The 20,011-nt window shown below is 42.0% G+C and overlaps 2 protein-coding genes and 1 long non-coding RNA gene across 24 annotated transcripts in view; 1 reads left to right on the top strand and 2 right to left on the bottom strand.

Annotated features, from left to right (window-relative positions):
- The window catches only part of YEATS2 (YEATS domain containing 2), a 47,970-nt gene extending 42,135 nt beyond the window's left edge, over positions 1-5,835 (bottom strand). For 4 of the 11 annotated variants that reach the window (XM_075760880.1, XM_075760882.1, XM_075760884.1 and 1 more), the window contains exons 1-3: positions 4,937-5,549; positions 1,722-1,819; positions 1,522-1,614 (exon numbers count right to left, since the gene is read on the bottom strand). In XM_075760880.1, the coding sequence (XP_075616995.1) occupies positions 1,522-1,614; positions 1,722-1,819; positions 4,937-5,036 (291 nt within the window). In that variant the 5' untranslated portion in view covers positions 5,037-5,549. Of the gene's footprint in view, positions 1-1,521; positions 1,615-1,721; positions 1,820-4,936; positions 5,553-5,586; positions 5,672-5,816 lie in introns of those variants that run through there. The other 7 variants (XM_075760881.1, XM_075760883.1, XM_075760879.1 and 4 more) reach the window with 6 other exon arrangements.
- Positions 5,836-6,295: 460 nt separating this feature from the next.
- Positions 6,296-12,923, top strand: LOC142602897 (uncharacterized). Its single transcript, XR_012836723.1, has 2 exons — positions 6,296-6,329; positions 6,947-12,923. It is a non-coding gene; the product is annotated as an uncharacterized LOC142602897 (long non-coding RNA).
- Positions 8,263-20,011, bottom strand: part of KLHL24 (kelch like family member 24) — a 30,490-nt gene continuing 18,741 nt past the window's right edge. For all 12 annotated transcript variants that reach the window (XM_075760901.1, XM_075760895.1, XM_075760896.1 and 9 more), the window contains 5 exons: positions 18,768-18,952; positions 17,510-17,628; positions 16,229-16,417; positions 15,583-15,771; positions 8,263-14,392 (listed from right to left, as the gene is read on the bottom strand). In XM_075760901.1, coding sequence (XP_075617016.1) covers positions 14,192-14,392; positions 15,583-15,771; positions 16,229-16,417; positions 17,510-17,628; positions 18,768-18,952 — 883 coding nt within the window. In that variant the 3' untranslated portion in view covers positions 8,263-14,191. The remainder of the gene's footprint in view (positions 14,393-15,582; positions 15,772-16,228; positions 16,418-17,509; positions 17,629-18,767; positions 18,953-20,011) is intronic.

The following is a 20,011-nucleotide window of genomic DNA, read 5'->3' as shown; positions in this document are numbered from 1 at the left end:
CATACAGAATTACAAGCCTCAAAAACACAGCAGCAGTAGGTTGAAGAACTGTTTATATTTAGGAGAACACGTTAGGAATTTGCAAATCATCTTCCTAGAAGTTCAGAATTAAACTACAAAGACTCCCATTCTACCAGAAGCAAAAGCAAGACAATCATTCCCTGCCAACTGAGTCAAACATACATTAACCACACATTAAAAACTGACAACAAAGAAAACTGAAACCAGTAACAATTTAAAAATAAAAAGACAACTGATTTAGCCTGCATGCAAATCAGGACTTTCAGAAAAAATTAAAAATGCAATCGAAGATGCAGTTACAGTAGCCATAAGCTCATAAAAACTACAGGGAAGCTAAACAAAGCAAGGACGCACCAGTAAGTTTTGTGAACACTTTGAAACAATGACAAAAGTTATTATTTCTGGCAAGTGTGAAAATCAGCAAGGAAAAAGCAAACAGCCTGCATGGCAAACCAAGTAAAGAACAAGGGACAGTGCAAGCTCTTGCTGACACATGGTGACACCAGATAAAAACATTTTCAAAGACCAGAACCCAGCTCACATTCTTCAGCCGCCTACACAAAAATCAAGAGGGGAGAAGGGATCTCCAAGCCTCCTACCATAATCCTTCTCAACTCCAGGTTGCTCAAGTCAAGTTCAGTGAGGGAAAAAACAAGCTGGACCTTTTTGTTTTTACTCCCCTCCAAGTCTTCTGGAAATCACCGTAAGAAAACAGCAGTAGCAGGAAGAGTCTAGAGCGAAGCCTAGGTTTACAGCATCCATCTACAGTTTTCAAAAATCAACTCTCTACTGGAAATCAGATCAACTCCCTGAACTGATGGCAACTAAAATACCCAAACTGGTAGTGAACTGCAAGTCAGCTGGGAGACTGCATGAGTCATGAAGAACCTGTGATTACCAGTCTGTTAAGAGTGCTCAGAACTGGGGTTTAACTAGTAGGGTTTGGGTGTTTTTTTAATCTCCTTGTGAATTTTTAATCTCTATGTGATATCTCTTCAATTTATCTCCTGCTTTACTGCTGCCATCAGTCCATTCACCAAACCATTAACAGACTGGCTGCCACGGAAAAGGGAGGACGGTTTCATGGCACTGCCTGAGATCCAAGAAATCTTGATTTTTACTTTTTTTTCCCCCTGAGAAGCTTCAAAATCCATCTGCTTTCACTTTCCTCCTGTGAAATGGGAAAACATGTTCCCCACTTTCCAGGGCTCTGCAAGGACAAACTGTGTGGTGTGTGAGAAGCAAGGTGCTCTCATGCAAGAACGGATGAAAAAAAAGTGCAGAGTATTTCAGAAACCAGAACTAAGTGCTGCTAATGACTTCTCAGCTGCTGAGTGATGCACAGGTCTCCTCTCCCACTACCATCCCATCTGCAGATCGTATTCCACCATTTCAGAAAACCGCATCTCAAAACCAAACGTCAGTTGAATAGTCAGTGAACTACACATCTTCCCCAGCAAATATTCCCTAAAGTCTTATTATTTCCAAAGTAATTTTTACCTCTCCAGCTTTAAGGAGACCGGCAGATGCGTAATAGTTAGCCACAATACAGGCACGCAGCTTATCCATCATCCTTCTTGCTTCAATCAGGCGCTATAGAAAGAAGAGGTAACATACAGTAATGGATAACCACTGGAGCAATATCCCCGAACGCCGATACACCAGGATCTTACGTATTTTTAAGAATAAAACCTTTATACCTGATCTATAACTTCAATTTCGTGTTCTTTACTCTTCATTTCGACTGCAAACTGTTCTTTTATAATTGTCTCAATCTTCTGAACAGCAACATCTCGAGCTGCACAAGGCCACACGTGGAAAAAAAAAAGAAGGAAGTGTTTATATTTCTATTTCTTAGGCTCTGTTTGAAAAATTAAAGATCAGAAATCATTATGAAGTGAGAAGTGAAGGGATAATACGTTCAGCACACACAAAAAAAAGGGAAGGATCCTTTTTCTGCAAAAGAAAGCAATTTGTCTTAACAAAAACCACATGTATTTTTAAAAGCTGGTTCACGTGGAGGGCTATTTTCTCCTTTTTAGGTCTGAGATGATAAATAACAGAAGATGGGAAGAACAGGACCGGTTTGTTTACTTCTGTCTCCGCAAAGCTGTAAACAGAAAAAGGAAAACTCCAATGAGCTATGGCCAAGTGCAGTTACCGCTGCGATTGCGCAGGAGTACGTTGGAACACTATGTACATTTTTCTGCTCTCTTTGGCCCAATTCACATCCAGGAAATTTACACCACAGCATGCAGCAATAATAAGGCAAACTAATACTTTATACGTTCAGCACTGGCATGAAGTGCAGCCTGCTCTGGAGTGCCTACAAGCCTTTTATTACCCACAAAGGAAACTACATTATTGAAAGCTGGTCTACCCCTTACAAAATCCTCTTCCAGCACAGCAGTCAAAATATTTTAGCCTTTCAGCAGGAGTTTATTAATCTTAGTGGAAAGCATGTAGTTTAATATTTCAAACTGTGTGAATACCTTACTGCAAACTAATGGCTTAGAACTAAATTGGCATCTTACTGTGTTTTTCTAGAACATGTATAAACATAGGAAGACTAATTCTTTTTGTTCTACACCTACCGTAGACTTTAATATTGCCCTTCCCTTAAGTCATCTCCATTATATCGGGGAGGGTCAAACAACATCTGTTTTTAGTAAGTTCTAAGCAAGAACTTGGAAAAGCAGGAATTATACTTCTAGAAGAAAGCCTGGAAAAGGTCCTCCAGCCTGTGTCAGAAGTAGTGACCCCACTGCAAAGAAGATCAGAGAAACAGCCTGGGTTCCTCTGAAAAAAATCTCACATTGTTTCTACATCGAATAGGAGGCCACAGCACCAAGACTTTGTTTTGAGCTTCAGAGGAAGCATTTGTTTGACTAAAGGGTACATATCTGTTTAAAGAGGTTTCTAATATCCCAATAGAAAGAATAAAGAAATCAAAAGCAAATCAAAACTTTGCTGGGATGTTCCAGCTAGCATACATAATTTTACTGTCTGTAAACAGTACAGGTTTACAGGTATCAGGTACAACAGGAGTAAAGCAACTGATGCTCTATTTACAACAGGGGTATCCTAAATATTTTTACTTATTTCCAGATATCTGTGTATATATATTTTAGGACCAGAAATAGTTCAAGCCTACATTAAAACAGGATTATGGTTAAAACTGCATGAGTAATGCAAAATTAAAAAACAGAGGGATATAATTTTCCTCAAACAATGAACATGGTGCCTAGGAAATTCACATGTAAGGCTACACTTAAAATAAACCTGAACAGATTAAGGTATGAGATGTACAGTTCAGACAGGGACAACTGCTTCTTCCCAAGACTGATGCCATGCAACACCAGCATTATGACAATTAAAGCACTTTAGGATTTGTGGTTGTATTACAGAGGCTTTTAAGAACACTTTATTTTCATATTTTTCCCAGCTTAGCGTCAACCACAGTCCCTAATTAAGATTGTGTTAGTGAAATTTGTATACTTAAGAAATTCTTCTATCAAAACTTGGAGATCTTCCATGGGAAGAAGAAAGAAGCCAATGTGGAGGAGTCACCTGAACAGAAAGTTCACTTTGGCAAGGACAGTGTTCCAAGGCCCTGAGACTTTGCCTGCTAACTGTTAAGACCTTCTAAGAAGTTGTTTCAGAAGCGGATTAAAAACCTGCCTGCGGTCACCAGGACATTCCACCACAGAGGGTGGCGACTTCTGGCAGGCGGGCAGGGCAGGGCAGGGCAGGCAGCCGGGAGTGGCGACGCTCTTCTGCCACGGCCAGCTCCACTGTCAGAGCCCCGACCGGACCTGGCAGCCATGACCTGCCCAGCAGCACACTGAGCCCAGAGTTCAGTCTCCTCAGACTTGTCCAGCTCTACGCTGTCCTCCAAAACATCACCCACGAAGCCATCATCTGTCCCTCTCCAACTGGCAGCTCCAGCATCCTGCTCTGTTCCTGGATCTCCTTCAGATCCCACAGCCAGCTTCAGTTTTCTCATCTCCCTGTTCGTCAGCTCCTCCCATCACGATCCTCTCGCTAGCTGCACGATGCCAAAAATCACTAGCCTACTCCCTGTCCCAGGGGCAAGAAGCTCTACTCTCATTTGCCCACAGACGACTGCAACCTGTCATAGGCACCCAGCCAACAGGCTGGCTCCCAAAGCAAGCGTATCTGAGCATGCCAAATGCAAACCTACTCATCCAGCTACCCTCTCCACTACACTTCTTTATCCACCTTTCCTTCGGTCGGGTAAGCTGCTCCTCCTCCTCCTCCTCTGCATCTTTCAAAGCCCCCTCCTTCTCCCTGACTTACCCCCTTCTATGCTGCTCCATTTCACTTTATCTGCCTACTCTTGCAAACATCTGTCATCTTCTAAGAGCCAGTCTACCTACCGCAGAGTCACAGATTTCTTTTAATCCCACTGCAGGGTCATGGATTTCTCCCCCCCACCCCCCGTGCAGTATTGGGACCTGGATCCCCCAAAATGTAAACTGCCAATCTTTCTGGAAGCAGACTTCAACTGCAAAAGAGATGCGCAGCAGGCTGGAGCACATCGCAGTATGGGTAACTGCTGGGAAGACGCACTGGCAAATAATTCAGCAAGCCAGAGGAACCAAAGCGCTCGGCTGGGGCCTTGCAGAGCTTGTGCTCTAGCTGTTATCACACGCCAAAGTCTGCATCCTCCTGCCTTACTGAAGCTCAGTTCAGCCAGCTGGTGGAAATGGCTCCATGTAGGACAATTACATCTTCGCTAGGCTACACAGAGGTATCGCTAGCTCCTTGCTCTATTTCTGCCCTTTGACCCCTTAGCTCCTACTCTGGTCCTTTTCTGACCTGTTTGTGTGCACATCCATAGCATTTCTAATCCCACTCGGGATGAGATCCCTTCAGTTCAGACAGCTCCTACCTGACTGCTCGGCTGCTTTGTGACGCTTGTTGGGAAGCGTGACGGTGATCTCCTCATAGTCAGGGTCCTTCTCCACGATTACTCTCTTGATCCCAGACATGTTCGCTCCACTGCCCCACCAAAAGGAAAAACACCAGCATTAACATCACCCACAGCGACCTTCTGGCCAGGTTTCAGACCTTCTCCTACAGCCGTGGGAGTCACAGGGGGGACCTCCCGAAAGAGCAAAGGACACGGACCCAGCTCTGCCCCCGTGGTGCCCGCGGAGGGCCGGGGTTCCCTCAGCACAGGCACCGCCACCTCGGACGGGGGAACGCAGCCGGGAGCTCCAACGATCCGCACCCCAAACACGCGGGGAGACGCCGGGGCCCCGCGACCGACCCGGCCCGCAGCGGCGGCCGGGCACAGGCGCCTCCGCGCTAACCCACGCCCTCGCTGGGCTGCTGGAGCCGTGGCTTCCCCGAGCGGGGTAACACACCGCGCCAGGCGCGGCCCCTCCGCCTCTGAAAGCTGCTTAACCCGAGCCAGGACCCTTCCCGCGGGAAGGGGCAGCGCGTCCCCACCGCCCCGGGCGCAGCACTGCCCGCCCGCGCCCGGCAGGGACGGCGGCCCCGGCTCCCCCCCGCCTTCCCGCCGCCGCGGAGCAGGACCCGCAGGCGTGAGGTGAAGCCGAGGCCGCGCCAGGCGCGGCGCTCCAGGGAGCCGCGGGGCGGCAGGGCCGGGCCCGGGGCGGTGCCGGGATACCCCGGGGCCGCCGGGGGCGGGGCAGTGCCCGCGCGGCCGAGCCCACGTGCGCGGCCGGCGCCGCTCCCCTCCCCCCGCCCGCGCACACAAAGCCGCCGCCGCGGCCGCGCGCTCCTCCCCCTCCCCCGCCGCTCACCCGCGCTCTGCCGCGCGCCGCCCAGCCCCGCCGCCGCCGCCGCCGCCGCCTGCACCGGCCGCCCCCGCCCGCCGCCCCGGGGCGCTCAGCGCCGGTCCCCGCCGCCCCGTCCCGCCGCCGCCGCCAGCAGCGCCGCCGCCGCCATGAGCGCAGGGCCGTGCGCCTGCCTGCCCGTCAGCGGCTGGGGCGGGGCCCGCGCAGGCGGACAGCGGCGAAGGGGTGGGGCGGCGCCGGCGACCGCCCCCCGGGGTGTGTGGGGGGGGAGGTCCGCACCTGCTGCCGCGGGCAGGTGCCGCCTCGGCGGGTAGGCGGAGGGCGGGCCGGGCCCTCACCCACCGGGCCCCGAGCGGAGGAAGGAGCGGCCCTCAGGGGAAGGCGGCCGAACCGGGGTCGCTGCCGCTGCGGAGACCCGGCCGCGCCTCTCTCCCGCGGTAACGAGCGGTTTGTGGGCGCTGATTTGCCCTCAACACCACAAAACCCCGAGATTAGCGACGCTGTCGTGTCTCTGCTTAGGTATATTGACATATGGGTCTAATTCTGATTTATTGTCTGAAGCAACCTTATTTTATGAAGTAATAAAATTTGAGGAAGACATTTTAATACAGAAGATAATCAGTGATGATGATTAGCAAAAAAACCAAAAAACCCCCCCCCCAAAACCAAACAAACAAGAAAATGAGGCACTGGCTGACTGAGACGCAAGATGCACCGTGTCACCTCACGACCGGGATGGCGGCCCCGGCCTGCCCTTACCTGTTGTGCACACAAGGCCCACCGAAGGGAGTTCTTGCACTGATCTCACAAAAAATAGCCTTAAAAAAAAATCTTATACCATACTTACTACTCACTGTACTTCATAGCCTCTCAAATTGGAGCTAAAATTGTCCAAATTAGCATAGTTAATACCTCAGTTTGGTTTTGGCCAGACTGTAATACCTCTGTCAGGTGAGGCTAACGGCAAATAGTGCTTTTGTCTGTGGTAGTCCCATGGGTTCGTGCAGGGAGCTGCTAACCAGCGTAAATGTCCTGCTCATATGTGTATTTGCAAAAGTATTTGAGGCCACTAATTAGCAAGCGTATACTGAATGTTCAAGGATTAGCCCTTAAAGTCCTTTTTTTTCTGATTCCAGGACCACTACTGCGACAGCTTTCTGAGTTCTTACCAAGCACCAAACGTGAACTATGGCAAATCGATTGAGACTGTTCGTATACTTGAATTTGTGTCATGCTCATCAGGAAAAGTATGTATATAATGTAGTTCAATTTTATTTTCTTCCTTTTTCCTGCTTAATAGAAAGAAGAAGAAGGGGCTGTCGTTAAAATATTGCTGCCAGTTGACTATTTTTAAGACTTAAAATATCTTAAGATGGACTTCCAGCCCTCAAAAATATTTCCATTGCTTTGCAGTCTGTGGATTCCCTTTCAGGCAATGGCATTTCTTTCAGGAAAGTAAACTTCTGCAAGCATTGAACTGGGTTGTAACTTACTTTTGGCACCGCAGCAAGAGCCACTTGGTTGCTGTAAACGAGCCCAGCCACACTGTAGAACTGCAGCAGACGCTGTTGGCTTGCCAAATTTTATTTCATGTTTGAAAACCACTATGTGTCTCAGTAGTACAACGTACAGTCTTATTTTGGGTGTAGCCAGAACACCCCACATCTGAATACACCACACGGAGTAGACTTGTGATACAGGTTAGATCTCAGTGGGCCACAGGGCAAAGCTGCGGAAGCTGTATTTGACTGCCACAATACCTAAAAGAAATGGTTTTGAGAAGGCGGCAAGACTAGGATTACATGAAGGGCAAGTTGAGTCTGGGATCCAGAATGTAGATTATGGACAAGAGGGTCAGGAGTACAGCTAGTATTCCACTAGAAAATACAGGAAAGATGGATATGATCTTTAAAAATGGGGTATTAAACCAAATACTTTCTTTGTATCAGTCTGAGCCTTTACCCTGCCAAGTAGGACCTTGAGAGGGCCAAGTAGTAGCTAATTTTAGGAGAATAAACTTTCTATGAGATTCTTTCCAACCTGTATTGTTGCCAGTCACCTTCTTAGCATTGTGTTACCTTTTCCTGATTTCATGTGTTGGTTTTCTCTCCCAAGTCCATTCGCATCCTTTTCCCATTGCAAAACCCAGGACTAACCAGTATTTCACATCCCACCCTCCTGCTTTATAATTTTTCCAGTTTTAAGTTTACTCTTCTGCACAGCCTCCAGCTTGCTTTTATTCACGTCACTAGTAAGTTCCATGTTGAGGACAGAAAGTTGAACAGGGAAAACACCTAGACTGGGAGACGTAAGAAGGGATCGATGGATACAGAGACTGCAAAGGGGCAGAATCCAACAAGTTAAATGGCCCAGAAGAAAAGAGGAAGGAGTTTCCTCCTTGCACCAAGCCCCACCCTGGAACTTCTCATAAACTAAATAAAACGCAGTGAACTAATCAAAAGGCAAATGTTTATTAGGTACATTGAACTTTAAAAAACTTTCAAAGAATTATGCAAGAAATATATTTAAATATAACAGGTGTTATTGCAATTGCGCTACATTACAAAATCACTTTCCTACCATCAGCACAATCTGAGGACCTTAATGTTATATGCAAGATAACGTTACACTGACTCTGGCACACAGTAAGTGGTCTGCACTTTTTTTTTTTGTTCAAGTGTCAGTTGTGCTGCACCAGGTTGTTCTTGAGGACAAGATCAGCTCTTCGCAGAACTATGCCTTTTATGTTTCAGTAAATAAAGGAACTGGCAAGGAATAACATGAACTGCTGTTTTCCTCAGCAAAAAAGGAAAATCAAAACATGATTTCAGGTGAAGATAAAATATCATATGAATAACAGTTCAGGAGGTAAACTCTCTATGGCCAAGTAGCTCCTATTAATCTGACTCCAAATTGCTACAGGTGCACCAAAAGCAGAATGACTCATAGGTCCACCATTTATTTACACAGATGAAATTAGTAATAGTACATTACATTCAAGTCTCTTGATTTCTTATTGCCATGCTGCACCATATTATTGCTTCATATTGCGTATATTGAACAAGAGGTTCATGACCAACAAGTCAGAGTGTTCAGAAATATCATAGAGGCTACTGACTAAAACAAAAAACTGTACATGTTAAGGACAGGAAGTCAAAGATTAAACTCCAGTCCTTTGTCACTGAGGAATGCTGGAAACAAAGAACAGGAAAAAAACAAATACTGATTTCCCTAGATTAAATCTGCCATAGCATTGCAATAATGGAAGCATTCTAGGCATATTCTAAACAGGAGATTTAACTATTTTAGTTAATGAATGGCAAGATTTATTTCTTTTAGAAGGATATTAACAGTCTGGAGAGTAAGACTGATCCTAATAAACTGGGAAAAGTAATCCAAGCTTTCACAACAGATAAAAATATAGGTGAATTCAAGGCACAGGCATTTTCAAAATCAACACACATTATTTTCTTTGGAACTAATAATACAAAGTAAGCCATAATTACATTATCAACATGCTGTACAGAGGGGCTTTTATGTGCATTACTTACAACAGCATTATCAGAAAATGATCACAAAATTATTCACGCGCACAGACGTGCGCACAAACATCTGAGCATAGACCGGAGCACTACAGCAGAAAAAAAGCAATGTTCCTGTAAATAGAGTTCTTAGACAGTAATGTTCGTTACTCAAAGTATATAGCCCTGATAACTTATGTGTATTGTTAGTTACGGAAGACAGCTGATGCAAGGCCAGCATGCAGAGAACAGGCGATTGACACATCTGGTTTGGGGTTGGAAGGAGGCTGCCATTTTGTAGCAATGCTCACAGCACTGACACAGTCAGGATAAAGTGACAGCGAGATGCATTTTTATTAATGACACCTGAAATGAAATTCAACACTCGGGAACCTTGTGTGCTAGACGTGTTTAAAAGAATCACTGGTTGGCCCCCAATCAGATAGCACATTTCTGCTTAAAAATCTCATCTGAACTTGTAGACTCCTTTTCTGAGTATATATTGCTCAGATTTTTTAACCAGACACAACAAACCATTAAATTTGTACTTGCCTGTGTGCACAAGACTACATTCAGATGAAAACATTCATTTTGCCTCACAGTGATCAAGTCATGTGAGTTTCTCAATGCTCTTGAATTTTGCCATCTTCAGTGGTAGAACAAAGACAACCACATATACTTGCCTAGTTGGGCAGTTAGGAAAAATGAGCCTTTGGCTTTCTTGAACATTGCCACTAGAAGACAGCATCTTTATCACTCCAACTGAGTTCAGTGAGTTGACCAACATGAAGTATTTTTACCACCTGAGTTTCAGCATCTGGAATTGCAAAGTTAAGAGCATCCAGCATGTCTTTGTTTCAGCAAGCCCAGCCAAATGCACGAGCACCAAATGCGCTGCGTTTCCTCCTGCCATCTCTCACCGCCGCTCCAGGAGTTTCTCATCTCTATGGAGCTAGGCTAAGTTCGCAGCTCTGCCTACCTGCTAAGAGTGAACAGCTCCAGCACACCACCATGCCTTCGGCAGGAGGGAAACCTGAAGTCACGCAGGGAGCAGGACTGCTGCTTTTTTTGTCCTTGCAGCTCAAAACAAAAGCAGGATAAATTGAGCAATTATCTAAGATAACGCAGTGAACTCGGCTATTTTGAGGAAGTAGCTGGCGCAGTCAGCAGTATGCTTGCTCTCAAGCACAAGTGACCAAAGCTTCCTCTTGGAATCTCTGTCACGGTGAGCACCTCCTCTTAGAAACAAAAGCAATCTTTGATGAGAACTGCATTGGTGCCAATTAAAATAAAAAACCAACAGTACAACTCTGGACACTTGGTGCTTGCATAGAAAGCACAGTGCCTAATCCTCACCACACATATTGGGCACAGACCATAAAATGAATCATCTGGTGGTACAAATGGAAGAGATCCCACAAATGATGCCTACTTAAGCATTGCCAAGAAGGGAACCTACAGGTAAAACTAAACGATTACCAGGCAATGCTACATGCTTGATGGCTGTAAAATGAGGAAATGCATGGTACACCTAAAAGTGGAAGGCTACAGGCTGCACAGTATGCAGTACTGAAGTTGGCTATTCAGAACCTTCTTGAAGCCAGGCTGCAAGGAAGCATCAACTTCTTTTCAATTAACATCATATTGCTAAGAACAGAAGGATGTAACTCATGAAGTGGACATCAAAATGCAGAAGGAAAACATGTACTCTCATTTCTTTTGAAGAGTGAAACACTTTAAAGGTACTTATCTGTTTAGTGGAGTGAAATATTAGACAACTCTTAGAATTTTTTAGATGTGACTTTGGAAATACTTGAGCCCTCTTCCCATGTATGGTGAGACTGAAGTTGCATCTTTGTGCAGGTGTCTGCTTTGGAGCTGCCAAACCTATTACCATTAATGACAGCAATCTTTTGATTATATTAGACAACATTAATAGCTTTCTCTCCTAGTTGAGACCAAAAAACCTCCGACTTGCTGCTGAAGCCTGTAAACTGCAAGCAGCCAGATATGTGTAATAGTGAGAGTTTAAATCTTTGAATTCATCTACACCTAAGTGAAATGCATTGGAGAACAGGTGGCTCAGGAATGCGACTTCCAAATTAAGGCATCCTTCTAGAAAAATGGTACGTTTTCATTAAACCAAAGTTAATTGTTCTTTTTTAGTACATCAAAAAATAATTATTGTAACAGAGCAGGCCAAAAGTGCAAATTATTTATAGAGTCAATAAGCAAAAAAAGTTTACCGCTTGTTTTAAGGAAATCATTGCATGATTAACTGCCATTTTACCGACACTCCACACATGTAACTGTTCAGCATTGAATACCGGTTCTCAAGAACTGTAAGCAGAAGTTTTCTTCTACATCTACATTTCTGCATTTACTGGTTCATTAAACACCGTCATTTTCAAAATAATAGGTAACAGTAAAATTTTTACGAAAAAGACAACTAAACTATAAAATGAATATTCAAAACCATAGAAAGCAGTATCTTACTATTTACAGAGTAGTGCAGTATTATAAACACAGATTTAAAGATACTTATACATAAATGACATTGTTCTACACCTACAGAATAAAGAATGTTTTAAAACAGTTTAGCATGACAATCAACATTACAAGTCTTAATACAAACAAGAAGGAAATCAAAGGAAAGGAGACATTTTTCAAATTGCATCTCTAATGAAGTGCTCCTGTAATTTTTTTACATTTTCATTTACAATGATGGCACAAGTTTTATACAGTATTAGTATATAATATCAGTTACTGGGCAATTACCATTGCTATCAACAGACCTTATTCACAGGTACTGAAATTACCTTTTCAAATTAACACTTAGTGAGCAGAAACACAAGGAACTTAGAAAAGGATTAATTTATCCGATTCATTTCTCTTATGCTACTGAGGGACTTTCTTTTTAGGGCAATGTGAACGTACATGCTTGGGGACTGACTTCCTAATTACATTACTGATATGCAGAGATTTGTATTTTATCAGTATTCTTAACATATACAAAGCAGTGTTTGGTATTCAGCCAGAAACTGAAATTTGTGTCCTTTCCTGAGGTTACAAGTTAATGCATCACAAAGTGCAGCTCCCAGTGTTCTTTAAAAGTCATGACCGTATGTTACTGAAAATGATGACTCCCAGTTTGGCATAGTTTCACCGAGGGTCAGAATTTCCATCTCATTAAATACTCTGGGAAAACAGATGAAGAAAGTCCAGTGGAACAAACGACGTTCCAGAGATGGTGCTTGTTTTCACCCTCCTGAGCAAGCACGGAGACCAGAACCCTGAGGCCAGGGCTGTCTCTGCAGGGGCCTTATGGTGGTTTTTTCCTGCTCTGGCACTGACCAACTTCCCTACTGGCTGCTGTCCTCAGAATTCCTTTGAAAGGCAGTTCCTGAGGTTTTTGGTGATTAACAGGAAATTGGTACACAGACAATCCTATTCATTTTCCAACTCTCAAGTGCTATTTCAGGTTTTTATGAACTTGTGCCTCAACTATAAACTGTGTACTGGAAATAAAAAAGACCTAGTATAGAAATCTAGGGAGGACTTAAAAAATACCCTTACTAAAGAAAAAAAACAACCACCACCAAACCCAAAAAGGGTCAAAATACAGGCGCTTCCTAGACTTCAAAACATGTTATGTAGGAGTTACCTCATATGGCTACATGGACAGGTCCACAGATACCTTTCTGGTGAGAAGAGGGACCTTTTCAGAACTTCTTTAATCTGTGGCCAAGCAGCTTATACAGTAGTTTAACCGTGCTGGAGTAAGTGATTGTCTGAAGAAAGGCCAAGAAATACTTGGTGGGTACTCTGCCATCTATGCAGATGAGATATACAAAAGACCGACTGATAAGCTGTAGGGTGTAACCTAAGTCCCTGCCTCTATCATCAGGTAATTTACAATGTCATTCAGAAAAGCAGAAGAACCCAGAGTTCATCATCCTTTATTCCTTGTTCAGAGATACTTCGCAGTAAGCGAAGAGTGAACCCAGTAACTTTCAGACTTCAGCAACACTATTCAAAAAGTTAAGAACTGGGACTCAATCTGCTTCATAGATGCACACCTACACTCCAGTGGTCACTAGTTTTCCAGGTCATATAGTCTTGTACTCTGATAAACATTCAGCAACACTATGAATAAGGCCCATAGTGGTAAGATACACGATTGTCACTGCAGTGTGTTGCAGTGGCTCACTAAACAACCAGTTTCTCTCTTAGAAAAAAAGCATTCCTCAAAGATTCTAATATTTGTCCTATGTAGATTGTTTTGTTGGGGTTTTTTTTTGTTTTGTTTTTTTAATGCAAACCACACATGATCTGACATAAAACCTACTTGGTTAAACCAAGTAATCTGCTTGTAAGAATGCTGTGCATATGGATTATAATTATATAAGCTTTTTTTAATTGTAGGTAATTTAACCTAGATGATTCTTTGGAATTTACTTGCCTATGTGTTTTTCCAATTAGCAGAACCTGAAATACCTTGCAGATACCACTTCTTAGGACACAGGCACAAATGCTTATTAAGGCACTTTCCCCAAAAAGCTTCCAAGATTTTAACTGCTGATCACACATAGGGCAAACTTTCTGAACACTAGTACAATGTACTACTACTGCTCTCGTATCAGAGCCTGTAGCAGATATAACTGAACTCTGGTTACTGGATAGATTTGTAGACTTGTTTTTAAAGTTAAATTAACCCCTTTTTGTAAAGGCACAGGATATAATTTTATATGACACTTAGGTAGGGAAAGGGCATTTTCCCATTTCAGGAATCTTTAAAAAGCCTGTCTTGCAGCAGACCGCTGGATGCATTCATGCCATCTTCTTTTTTGAAGAAGAAAATTACAGTTTAAAGCCTTTTTCATTATATCTATGAATCGTCACACAGCCGTGATACGATACTGGCCTGGGCATGGCTGCTACTCCTGTGATAATGCCCGTTGCAGGGTCATAACAAAGAATAGTGTCTGTGGCTTCACCATTTTCTCGTCTTCCACCAAGGATATAGATTTTTCCATTACACACAGACATGCCACAATTCTCCTGTTTCAAAATACACAAAGAAATAAACGATTATTTACAAAACAGGACCTCAATTCCTGCATGTCTACAACAGCATTGTGACTACCATTTGTGAACAGACTGGCCTATCCTATTCCCTCCTGAAAGGGCTAATGCAGAAAGCACAATAACTGGGGAAAGCAGCAGCACAATCCTACAGAAAAGACTATTTCGGGTCTAAGCCTTCAACTACACATAGCTCAGACAAGGAAAACAGTGGAATACAGCTGAACACTGTACTTTCCATTTCATCGTCTGAGATAAGGAAAGGAGGAGAGAACAAAGGTTTTTCAGAAGAGGGACCAAAGCAGGTACTATTAATGCAAAAAGTGGGAACAAGGAGAAGCACCTTAGCGGAGTAACAGATAATGAAGAGGGATGTCAACAGTGGAGAGGAAAAGTGCCATGAATAAGAAAAGAGTGCATAAGAAAAAGATAGCCTATGTCTTACTTGAAAGAAAGAGGATTTTATTTCTTCCTTAAAAGCAGGCATGGAAAAAATAGTCATTCAAACAGAGAACATAGATCAAAACAGAGGAAGAGAGGGAAGGTCAGGAAAAAGAGGAGCAAATTTCTGTTAAGGTAGATACCATAGAGTATGTGATTGATGTTTTAAAAACATAGGGAAAATTAACTGATACACACACACTTTACCACTGAGGGGAAACATTCATTAATTCTGCTCAGTGTTCCATATGTGCAAGTGATACAGCTTTTGCTGCTAAAGTCAGATGCTTTCTGTGCTATACAGTCGAGTTTTTTCTTCACACTGTAAAAAGTCTTCAATATTTTTTGTTACACTGAAAGGCTTTAATCGGTTATAAGAAAATTACTATCTTCAGTCTAAATTAAAATATGCAGCAGAACTTGACAGAGATCAATTTCTGTACAGTGAAGACATCATCCATTATACTGTTACACCATTGTCCAACAGTAACTGCTCTCAAACCACAAGACTGGACTGGCTAACAGTGACACCCAGCTGAAAAGCTACTGGTTTAGAAACTTCCTCTTCTGTGGGGTTTTGAATTATACAGATGAAGAACTAAAGCAAGAACGGAATCAGAGATGCAATTTTAATAGGGTTAAACAAGTGCACATTCATTTCATGCCAAGATACTCATGTAAAAAAATACCGTTCAGATGTCTACAGGCCTTCTAGTGTTAATTACCTGTCTGCTGAATGTATTCTGTACATGCATCCAGTAGTCCTCAATTGGATCATAGCAGTATATTGCTTTGGTAAGTCCACCAGCAACATAGATCAGATTGTTTAAAGACACAGCCGTAATACATCTTTTTGCGATAGGGATAGTTGCACGGAGCAACCAAGAATTAGTATCGGGATCGTAAGACTGAACCTGAAAACAAATACATGCATTTCAGATTAAAAGCCTAACTGAAATAACAACCTGGCACACCCACACAGCTTATATGAGGAAAGACAAAGAAGCAATATCTGGTGGGCAATACCTCACCAAGAAAATGAAGTCTATATACATCATATATTCAATATATATGATTGAATATATGATGTTCTGATATCAATAATGTCTGTATATGCACTATATTCAACATTGTTTTCCTAACAGTTTAAGAATTCACAGAACCCGTGAAGCCAACGACAGTGCCCACGAGAAAGACCACAATACCAGTATGTTACCGAGTTAACGTTTTCAAATCCGTATTTTTTTGTATTATAATAATTCCATACTCTATTCAGCAAACCAGTTAAAACAGATCCCTGAATGATCTAGTTTTAAACCAGCAATACTATTTACCGTGGATAGAAGATGCAATCAAATACAATTAACTGACCTTGTCAGAACACGTGTTGTCATCAGGACCACCCCCGATCACAAACAGTTTGCCCACGCAGCTGGTGACTGCTGGAGAGCTCACAGCTTCTTTAAGGGGAGCCACTTCTGTCCATCGATTGGAAAACGAATCGTAACACTCCACACTGCTGAGACGGTTTTGCCCATCGTATCCTCCAACAACATATACCTATGCAAAGTGGTGAAAACTATCATCATTTCATTTTTAGGGCAGTTATTATATTTAAATAGGACATTAAAGTGTCAAGAATCCTAGGTTTGTGAAGGGATACTTTCCTCAAATTTTTAGTTTATACATAGGAGGAGAAGAATATGGTCTAAAAATAATTGGTAAAGACTCTCTGGAGAGTTCAGTTCAGTCACACGTGGAATAACAAAGCAAACACATGTCCAAAGCAGAGTATTGTTAATACTGAGATAGAAACGTCCTATTTGAATGGCATGTGTTAAGAAAGGCACTTCTCTGCATTTCTCTCTTTACAGATTCCATTCAGCAACAGCAAAAGTCCACCTGAATCTACCTTTGCTTTTCTGTGTTTTACTTTTTTCCTACTTGCTTACAATACTATTTTTTCCTCTCACTTTGTAACCTTTTTTAACTTTCCTGTTGCTTCTCTCATATTTAAGAAGCAGAGCTCCTTAGTATCTGTGTCTCCCTTCTTCCCTCTGTTTGCTCCAGCTGCAAGTCTCATCTCCAAGGGACACCACATGTAGATCTTCCCTAACTTTCATTGACGGAATCCTCACAAGCAGTTGATTCCAACTACTGTTTTTATGTTAAGGCATATACGCCTTCAAAATACAGCAAAACCTCCCATTTCCCCACAGCATATATTTGGTTAATTTCAATATAAAACATTAAATAAAAGAGCACAGAGCTGACATTCAGAGCAGTACCAGTTTCTGTTAACAACTCCATGAACTGTTGAACTTTTGACAGGACTTCTGAAGCACAGGCAAATCCAGATGCTTATTTGCCTCCCAAAAAATTGCTTCTTGGGGACAAGACACTTCAATGACAAAAAAACCCGCACCAAAAAAAAAAATCTGAGGGGTAATATGATTTTCATGTCCACAGACAGTGTCTGACTGATGAAGAGTAATTGTTAAAAATATACTTTTATTTGAAAATAGGTATTTTCAAAATTATTTGATAGGAAATACGAAGTAATACTAAATATGTACATATGTTTTCTCCATTTTCTAATATACAGCAGACATACCCACTATAAAAATAAAAATATAAATACATTTCTCTTACTTTACCAAGAAGAACAGCCATTTTATGACGCCATCTGCCTTTATTTAAGGAGGCAACTCTGATCCAAATGTTAAGTTGAGAGTTATAAATCCAAACATCCCGGCTATTGATTCTTCCACCTTTAAAAACAAAAATATGCCAATTTGAATAAATTCACGATTGAATGAGAAGTGTTAACTATTAACATGACCCTCTGCAGTGGGCAATGAAAACTTTATAACCTTTTTAGGTGAAATAAAGATCTATCTATATAAGTTAGACTGAAAAAGTCAGTTTCAGTGGATTTCAAACATGAAAACATACAGTAAGTCCCTTTACTTTTGTGTGCCTCTCCCAGTAACATGCTGGGATCACAACAGATTATTTCTTGAGATTGGAATGCATTTTAATGGCTTTTGCCCATGCTCTTCAGATTTCCTTTTGTGTCACTACCTGGATGAGACACTTGAAACCTTAACCATTTATGCGCCTCGTGGCCCATCCCTAATGCTACCTGTTCCCCTACCTGGTTCGTGCATACATCTTCAGTTTAAGTTTGTTCAAATGACACAGGTACCACAAATCCGAGAGCTTCTTTGGGTAAACTAACAGATGGGGCTTGGTGTCTAAACCATCAGCTGTACCCTACAATTTACCCTTGCTAAAAGGCTGAACGAGAGGTGTTTAAAAACTGATAGCTATTGCTTATTTCACAGTAAAAGGCCGGTGTAAATGGATCCCCAACTCAGGTACTGAAAGGAATTTGTTTCCAGTTTACATTCCCACAATGAGAAGAAGCTTTAACTGTTCTTCCTTTGGAGTCTAGGCAGCGAGTCACCAGTAACCTACCAGTGCTGCAGTGCTCCTAGGCAACTGGGATTTAAAGCAGCACACAGCACCTTTTGTAGCAGAGAGAATGCTACTGGGAAAAGACTGCTTGGGATTTTTTGCTTGCAAGTTCTCCAACTGTTGCTGCAAACAGGCCACTACTGTATTTTAAAGCAGCATACTTAACAACCATAAGTTAGACTCTTTAAATACAATTGATATTCTGGAATCAGCTGTAAAAAAACCTGTCGATTAATTTAATACCAAAAATTAAAAAATCCCAGAAAACACTTTTGTGTACAATAAGATTGGTTTGGGGCTGGTGTTCAACATTTACATCAGAAAGTGACTTTCAGTTCAGCTTCTGGAAGTTCACAGTACAAAGATCTGCCACATTACTTACAAAAAAGCAAACAAACAACAAAATCTTAATTTTTTTAGGATTATTCACCTGAAACAAGAATATCATTCCGCAGAGCGCACACCGCATACTCAGACTTGGTAAACTCTGGAAGTTTAGCCAGTGACTTCCACTCTCCTGTTACAGGATCGTAGCACTCAGTGTATGGCAAATTAAACCCTCCAACTCGTTCACAGCCTCCAACAACAACTATCACCTCAGAATAACCAGTTGATCTAAAAAAGCAAACAGAGAAAACTAGGATGTAGAAGATATTTATTAGTACATGGAGGCCAAACAACATTGTCTTCAAAACTGTGTTGAAATAGGGAAGTTTACTATTTGGCATCAACTTCTACAACAAAGAAAAAAGAAGAAAGTCATTTAGCAAACTAGAGGTTTTCACTGTTTCCAGCTGTCTTACTACACAGCAGGTTACCACACCGACAGGTGTCCTGGAGTTGCACTGCTCAACCTTATATGTACAAATCAAATAATTAAAAAAATACAGAAAGCCCTTACTCTAATAATATTTTTTCTTTGACTGCGTACGTAGAGGTATCAGAAATAGAGTTCAAGTGAGGCCTGAGACAATGAGATGAGCAATCTGTTTCACAATGAAACCAGTCCCCAAGTTTTACAAAATTCATAGTACTTTACATGGCTTAAATATTCAAAAAGTTTAAAATATTTTAGGTTATTTCCTGCCAAAAACCCTGAAGGCATTTACTCATCAAAATAAGGTAAAAGACAGCTTAAAGTCAACGCACAGTCAAAGTGAAAAACAAGTGTAGTGATAGAAGGAAACATTAAGGAATACTGAATTAAAAATTCAAGCCTAGAACAAAAACTAAAACTCAGTGTGAAAAATTAAGCATTAGACAGTCTGCAGTGTACACAAATAAGCCTTTAAATTCTATTCCACAATCTCATTCTCCTTCTACTAACCTGATGCTTCTGCATTATACTTATTCTATATTCGCAGCAGTAACAAAACTCATTATATGTTGATCCACATTTGAATGTAGAGAATCAACCATCTTTGACGTGCAAATCTAACTATGACCAACTTTCATTCCTCCTCTCAAATTTCTAATTTCTTGTAAGCATTTGTTAAAATCCTTTCTTTTCAGGGCATTTTTAGATTAAAGGATTTTGTACGAATGTAGCTATTTCAAGAACTGCTATCTATTAATTAAGTAAAACTGAATGCAAGATTGTTTTTATTTTTGGTAAGCCTTTTTGTTGAGTTGTGCTTTAATTCTGACCCCAATACGAACAGACATCTCATTCAT

Source organism: Balearica regulorum, chromosome 9 (assembly GCF_011004875.1).
Source record: "Balearica regulorum gibbericeps isolate bBalReg1 chromosome 9, bBalReg1.pri, whole genome shotgun sequence".
NCBI classification, from domain to species: domain Eukaryota; kingdom Metazoa; phylum Chordata; class Aves; order Gruiformes; family Gruidae; genus Balearica; species Balearica regulorum.
The sequence above is the reverse complement of the archived record's forward strand: the minus strand, read 5'-3'. Positions and strand labels throughout refer to the sequence as shown.